The sequence below is a fragment of the Elephantulus edwardii genome, unplaced genomic scaffold, assembly GCF_000299155.1.
Source record: "Elephantulus edwardii isolate Elephantulus edwardi_28Jun2011 unplaced genomic scaffold, EleEdw1.0 scaffold00381, whole genome shotgun sequence".
NCBI lineage: Eukaryota > Metazoa > Chordata > Mammalia > Macroscelidea > Macroscelididae > Elephantulus > Elephantulus edwardii.
Genome location: NW_006400131.1, coordinates 656,672 through 664,773, shown reverse-complemented (window position 1 = coordinate 664,773; position 8,102 = coordinate 656,672). Strand labels below are relative to the sequence as shown.

The following is an 8,102-nucleotide window of genomic DNA, read 5'->3' as shown; positions in this document are numbered from 1 at the left end:
AGGACACACTGACAAAGAAGATTAATCAGAACTGGCTTTGACAAGCACTGTGGCATTTGGACAAGAACAAACTGGGAGGAGGGTAGAGAGAATCGTGCAACAATGAATGAATGGAAACCCAAAATCTCTGTAAATGTTTATGAAAATTAATAAAATATAATTATAGAAAAAAAACAATGGAGACAGCTGGCTACCAATAAGAAAGGACCCTCTCTTAGAACCAGAACCCCAGTTTAGACCTGCAGTTTCCAAAAATTACATGCAACAAAATTATGAAGTTGTGTCTGACAGCAGACACAAATGCGTCTTTGCTGTCAAACATCTCTCAAAAATGCTGAAGAGAAAAGATGTCAATTTGAAAACTAAGGTGTACATGATTAGAGCCACAGTCTTCTCAATCATTTGCTATGCCTATGGAAGTTGGACAATTAATAAACATGACAGAAGAATAATCTATGCCTTGAGCTGTGATGTTGGAGATGAGTGCTGAATATCCCATGAATTGACAGAAATGACAAAAAGTATGTCTTGGAAAAGGTGCAGCTAAGGTGCTCCTTGAAGGCAAGAACAGTAGAACTTCATCTCATACTTTGGGTATGTTGTTAGAAGGGGTTAGTCCTTGGAAAAAGACATCCTTCTTGGGGAGGGAGAGTATTAGCAACCCTCAATGAGATGTAGTGACACAATGACTGTAACAGTCAGTTTGGATGTGTCAGAGATGAGAATGGCACAGGATAGGGCAGAGTTCAGATCCATTGTTCTATGAGTTGTAGTCAACTTAATTACACTTAACAACAACAATAACAACAACAACATAATAAATAAAGCTATGTCTTTTATTACGTACATGATACATATATTTCAGGTGGTTTCAGAAGGTTATCTTTTGGAGTGAGAAACTTCTACATACCTCTAAATTGTTAGAGATTTTGATAAAATAAGGACACATCCATGCATTACTGTTAGAATTTTTATACTACTTTTAAAAAAAAAACAATTAAAAAAATCTTACGGAAAACAGTTTGGCCATACACATGTGTCTGTAAATGTGTTTTTTACTTTTAGCTACATCTTTTCCTTTTCAAAAAGTTCTTCCAAATACCTGCTAAACTCAATGTCCTCAACTTTCTGAAACTGGTGTATATCATATGCTTCCCCTTTTCACCCTCTAGATCTGTCTGGCCCCACTATCTTTATGATCTTTTCTGAATTACCAAGTTTTTGCTTGTTGTTTAAAGGTATTTAGGAGATTGTTCAAATGAAAGGGAAATACACAATGGGCCTGGAGTCTGTAGTTACAAGAGCCTGGATCTGTTCCCTCGGCTGTGTAGTTTTCCATCAGCTACTAATCAGTAACATCCTAAGCTCAAACATCAGGAAGAATGCGTGGAGGTCAGTTTCTATGAATAGACAGAAGGCCACTGAGGCAAGCTGGCTCGCAGGCTGTTAATACTGCAAGAGGGGAAAAGCTTCCTTTCCTAGCTTATCCACTAAGGGTTTCTTAGGGTCACTTGGATATTTTAGGCTAAAAGGACAAAGAGTGTATCAGTGCTTACAGAATAAATATCACATGGACTTACATCAGGAAATTCAAGTAGCATAAAGCTGATAGCAGAAACTATTTTCACCAGCATAAGGAATGCCAAGCCCCTCTTTCCTTCTGGCTCCTTTATATTTTTTCCATCGTCGGGCACCATCCATGCCATCGGGCAAAGCTCCCAATGTGGAACACTTGCTGAAGCCTTGGCAGGCCTAGTGCCCCTAGATGCTTCCACTTCCCCGTCACATGTACTTCTCCACTTTAGTGAAGAGAGGAGCCAGAAAGCAATGTGAGAGCTAAACACAAGACTCAGTGGCAACACAAGTGTGAACACTCAAGAACCTGGATGCCTGTTTCTTTGGCAATGAAGTTGCTCTGGAAAAATTCTTTGAGTTCCTATTTCAGTGAAAATGAAAATAAATAAGAGACAGACTTTAGCAGAAAATGAATAAAATGATGCATTTATGTATAGAGTTATAATATATAGATTTGCTAAACATTTTTTAAATCCATATTAAGCTTACATATGAATAATCCCAGAAAAACTGTCCAAGTCCTATCAGAGTGCCTTTATTCAGGGTTTCTGAAATCCTGATAACTCCCAGTTTAATCAAAGACCAAAGAGAAGGTATAAAGGGACAGAAATAAACAAAAGCAATGGTCTTAGAGAAATTCTACCTCTTGGCATCTCTATTGAACCTGGGCCATCAAACTCTGTTGTTGTTAAGTGTCTTTAAGTACAACTCACAGTGACCTTTTGACTAGCAGCTTGAACCCTGTCCTGTACTGTACCACCCACCCTCATCACACACTTGAGCCCACTGCTGTAGTCACTGGGTCAGTTCATTTCATTAAGGCCTCAGCACTCAAAACCTCAAACTCATCCTGTTCTGTGCCATCTTCATCACCTCTGACACATTTGAGACCACTGTCCTGTCCTGTACTGTCCTCACCATCTCTTACACACTTGAACCCACTGTTGTAGTCACTGGATCAGTCCATCTCATTGAGGCTTCGATACTCAGACACTCAAACTCACTGTCAGAGTCAGAACCAACTCACAGCTGGCCTTCCTGGCGATTTTCAGGACCTGAAGACCACTCAGGAGCCGAGTGTCTATTTTTCTCCCAAACTGCTGCTGAAGGATTTGAACCATCAGAGGTGCCACCTTTGAGCTACCTGCAGACTGCGCTACCAGAGTCACTAAATGCTAGATTGTTGCTGCGTCTCATCCTGTCAGAACCAACCCACAGCTGACCCCTTAGTGGGGGAGGGGACAGTAAAAGGCACAGGAAGTGAGTGGCCACCTTTCACCTTAAAAATGTATGAACTACCAAAAGTAGATGACACCAAGTCATGGTGACTCAAATGACAGAGGCTCTGCTATGTCAGAATAAAACGTGCTCTGCAAGGACCTCAATGGCTGATTTTTCAGAAGATCAGCAGCCTCTCATCTAAGGTATCTCTAAGTGAACTTGAGCCACCTTTTGGTTAAATACCTGAACTTGTTAGCCATTTGCACCATTCAGGGAGTCCAAAAAAATATATCAACAGATACTGAAAAACAGGTTGACACTTAGAGACATGCACTACCCTCTCAAACTCCTGCAACTGTCAGCACCTGATAAAGACATATTCTTAGACAATACAAGTCGTCAGTGTTCTAGGACAAGACCTGGACCGATTACTCTTCTCTCTAGGGCCATTATTATTATTATTATTATTATTATTTGTTGTTGTTATTGTTAAGTGCCCTCTTGCCATGCAGGACTTATAGCAAACCTATATTCAAAAGACCTGAATCCTATTCTATAATTATAGTCATTTCTCTAAGTTCATAGAGTTTTCAGAGGCTTGTTATTTAGGAAGTGGATGGCATTCCTGCTTCCAAGACTGGATAAATCAGGGAGCTCCACCAAACACCGTCCAATATGTGAGATCATTATGGCATCTGACACCCTAGTGGCACAGTGTTCAGTATCACAACAACCCCAGGTTACCTCAGAACGGCAAATTGTCAGACCAGTGCTGTACCACTTAGAAAAAAGGACCATTATTTAGATGAAATAATTACTAAAAAACAGAGGAAGGCCCTTTTAGAAACTTGGAAAATTTCCAGGATCTCTTTTTTAACAATTTATGTATTAGCTTGTTTTCAAATACTGTTTTTCAATTAACAACCTAAAGTGGATATAGTTACAAATTCACTGATCATTCATCTAAAGTTTAACACTTACTGAGTGTCAATTTTGGGCTAGTCACTGGGAATGTAATGATGAACAAACAGAAACAAAGGTTAAAAAAAAGTGTCCTGCTAATCTGACCTTTTCTGGGTTATATCATCAGCATTTGTTTACAGTGAATTGTCAGAACAGAAAAGCAAATCTTTACAACTGGTGAATTAAACTTGATTTTAGAATACACCCACTGAGTTTGAGATTTAAAAAACTCAAATTCACTACCGCCAAGTAGGTTCCAACACAAGTAGCCCGCCCTCTTCCATGGGTTTCTGAGGCTGGAAATCACACGGGAGTAGACTTTCTCCAATAAAGCTGCTGATGGATTCTAACTGCCAGCAAAGCACTGTACTTGGCCTAGCAAACCAGTTCCCTATGGATTAGGATAGATCATATTCCCATAGAAGCAATGTCATAACTAATGTTGGGTTCCCAGGTCAATTCAGAAAGCTTGAGTTGCCCTGCACTTGGCTTCAGTAGATTTAAGAGGTTTCTGGTTAGTTCATATCATCCTGGGTCCTTCAAACCAGAAGTGGTAAATCGTAATCTCAAGACTGCTACCCCAAATCAAAATAGTCAATGCTGGACACTAGATGCAAAGCCATTTTTTTCCAGTTGCTATTGCCTACACTCGAGCTCAGGGTGGCCGCTGTGTGTTAGAGAAGAACTTTGCCCAAACTGTTGTCTTGATTGATCTTTCACAGCTAGAGCCTCAGATCTTTTTCCTCAGACAACTCAAGACAACCTTCCACCTAGCCAGATGTGATGATAAGATGGGGCAAAAAGCGACAAGAGCCTTTCCATAAACTAGCAGCTATCTCAGTCTCAGTGCCTCTCTAGGAGAAGAATTAGGAAGGGTACAGAATCTCCTCAGAGTCAAAGGTACTCATGAGGACAATATTTATGTTTAGATAATGCATCTGTGTGCCAGCCACTACTCCTTTCCAAGGGTCTAAGGGTCTTGCTAAAGCCATGCAGATTTCAGAGTAATGTCACTCAGAAACATTAACCAATAAGTCCTGATTACCTCCAGAAGTAGAACACTGCTTTAACACAATCTTCCCTTTTTAAGGCCTATACTATTCAGCAGTAATCCCACTCCTGACAGCATGTAAAGTACATTAACTTACATTAATTTTTAAGTATCACTTTGTATAGTTTTATCTGTACTTACTTCAGCATCCCTATCTTATTATCTAGATCTCCAAGAGTGTCCACTCAGCATCTAATTGTTAAGTCTATAACCTCAACTCAGACTTGTTTCATTCAAACCATGATACAGATAGACCTGTAGCTAATTCTTTGCAAAAAATTAGCTTTTATAAATAAGCACATGACTCCCCAAGACAAAATTTCTCAAATGATTTCAATTATGTTTAGGAATTTTAGAAAAAACAGGAATGAAACATACTATATTATATCATCATAGTCTAATGGAAATAATTTACTTGTTTGCTAAACAAAACCTCTCTGCTAATTCAGTAAGAACCTCTTTCAAACTGTACTGAAAAGCATAGGTGTTTTATTGGTAATCTCAAATTCCACTTTAGTGCCAGGAGTTTCGATATGAAATACAACCATCCTTGAAACAAAATCTTTTACTCCCCCATCTCTGTGTTGCAATGAGTATGTTAACATTTCCAGATAATTCTGCCAGTTGTTTTCCTAAACCAAGAGTGGGAAAAGATTTAAAAATTTTGCCTCAAGGATTCCTAAAACTTTGCTGAGCTCCATGAAGAACCTCTCTTTTTAGTACATATTAAAAACTCAAGTTAAACCCCTCAAGAGAGGAAAACTGGACTGTGATGATGTGGCTTTCTGGTGGAGCCTATCCCTGGGAACATCCCCTCCAAGGACCACTTCAGTACAAAAGCCCCTGAGGAGGCCGACAGCACACAAGGCTGGGGAAGGGAGCTGGCTGTCTGGGCAGGAACAGCCTCTGCCATCTGGGTGCCAGCTAAACCACATGGCGGGCCAGGGCAGTTATGCAGGTGTTGTATTTGCAATGCCACTGCCCCACACTCCTTGTTGTTTCAGAGAGCGCAGTCAGTCCCTGTTCAGCCTAGACAACAGGGAGTCTCAAAGGAAGTGTGAACAGCAAGAAAAAGGCAAATCCTTAGCCTACTCCAGACCTAGTAAACCAAAATTCTAGGGGCAGACTCTGCAATCTGTATGTAAACAGCTGAGCTTGAGAATCAGTGTGGCAGAATGAATTACAATCACAATTTCTCTCTGACCCTTATTTACAACTGGAAGAGGAAAGAATTTCCCTCTTCATAAGATGTCAGGGATCCATCACTAGGCTAATCAAGAGGAGGTTTGGCATTACTTTAACCCTGGTTGACTACTAATCCTCTCTGTTCATTTCTGATTTAGGATTTTGGTCACAGTACAAGATTCTCCTGGAGGCAAAGATTTTGAAGCTCCATCTCACATACTCTGGGCACGTGGCCAGGAGTATCAGTCCTTAGAGAAGGACATCACGCTTGGAAAGGTGGAAGGACAGTGTAGGAGAGGAAGACACCATATTAGATGGATTGACAGGGTAACTGGGGCAATGGGGATAGGTGTGTTAGAGTCATTCAGACTGGCTAAAAAATAGGGTGGCTATGAGTTGTGGGTGACTTGATGACACATAACAACAACCTACAAGGGAAAGAGGATACATCAGAAGCAGAAGACATTGATGTGCCCTGGTGCCCATCGTATTCCGGATCTCACTACTGCTTACACATCCCCTTCCATGCAGAACGAGCTACATCACAGTCATTGTAATGGATCACAGGGATAAAACACAACACACCAGACTTGCTCCCCAACAAAACTAACAAAAATCACCGCCAAACCTTTTTCACAGATTCATGGGGCTTTTTAAGAGACCACACACAATACATCACTAGCATATTAGCCAACATACAATTTAAACTCCAAAGCACATGCTTTTAAGTGACTGAAACTCTTAGCTTTATATTTTGACAAGAGTAATTACACAAGTATTTTTCCCTAAAACTTACTTTAAATCCTCCTAAAAGATAAAGTGTCTATTCTTAGAGAACAATATTCTCTCATTTTAATCTATAACTGAGAAATTTTCCACTTAAAAAAAGTCATACATTCACAAACTTCAGTATAACACCAATGACTAGTTGTATTTTTCTTCCCAAACTTGTTTATATTTGAAAAAGCAGTAAAACGATAAACAACCCATTGCCATTAAGTGGAACTCAGAGCCACCTTCCCGAGGGTCTCCAAGACAGGAATCTTTTTAAGAGATGACGGCCCAACTTTCTCAAAAAAAAAAAAAAAAAAGCAATTAGTGAGTTGAAACCACTGACCTTTCAGCTAGTAGTCCTGCACGTTACACAGTACACACCAGAGCTCCTAGAGGAAGCAGCAGCCACAGACCCCAAACAGCAACCTCTAAATATATGGAAGTTGAACTCTAGTAGAAAGAACCTTTCTGCACAAAGTACGTATGTCCATAACAAGCTCTGTCGGCCATTTGGCAACAAAGGAAACTTCCAGCACAACTGGCTATTACCATTAGTCCCTTGATACTAGTTTTTCATCTTCAGTGGAAGGTGGCTAGGGCTGAGTAATCACCATTATTTTGCTAGGTCTTGATTTTTAGTGTCATATCCTTGTTGCTATTTTTTCAGCCTTAAATCCTACTCATTGTAAATTTAGCTGTTTCCTACTTTACTGGTAATTAACATTAGTCATAAGCCAAAAATGTTTCCACATAATAAGTAAAATAAACATAACCCTTCTTACCTTTCATGCCAAACTTGGAGTGTCTTGCTAACTTAAGAAGAAACAGCATCACCAGCAGACAAAATCCTACCACAGATGCAATTACCACCACAGCATAGACCTAGGGAAGAAAGACGGGTAGTTACGGCTAGGATTGTTGGTTCTCTCTGTAAACAAAGATGCTGAGGATGATAAGAGTGGTTCTTATGCACTGAACACTTACTATGTGCTTCTCTAATAGCTATATATATTTTTTCAATTAATCTTCAATAATAACTATGATAGAGAATGCAGAATTATTATTATTAATATTATAACAGTAACATCAGGTCTTTTGTGCAAAGGTCAATATGAGTCATATTCGATTGATGACACTTGTTGTTATGATGTTATATGCCGTTGAGTCGTTTGCAACTCATAGCGACCCTATGTACAACAGCCCTAAACCCTGCTCTATCCTGTGCCAATTGCACTGTCTCTGGCACTCCCATCCCGATTATCTCAGTCACTGAATCAATCCACCTCATAGACGGTCTTCCCCTCCTGTGCTGTCCCTCTACCCTCCCAAGCAT

General features: G+C 39.9%; 1 protein-coding gene across 5 annotated transcripts in view; it reads right to left on the bottom strand.

Moving 5' to 3' along the window:
• Nucleotides 1-8,102, bottom strand: part of NTRK2 (neurotrophic tyrosine kinase, receptor, type 2) — a 709,069-nt gene that overhangs the window by 581,600 nt on the left and 119,367 nt on the right. For all 5 annotated transcript variants that reach the window (XM_006902202.1, XM_006902205.1, XM_006902201.1 and 2 more), the window contains exon 11: nucleotides 7,552-7,651. In XM_006902202.1, the coding sequence (XP_006902264.1) occupies nucleotides 7,552-7,651 (100 nt within the window). The remainder of the gene's footprint in view (nucleotides 1-7,551; nucleotides 7,652-8,102) is intronic.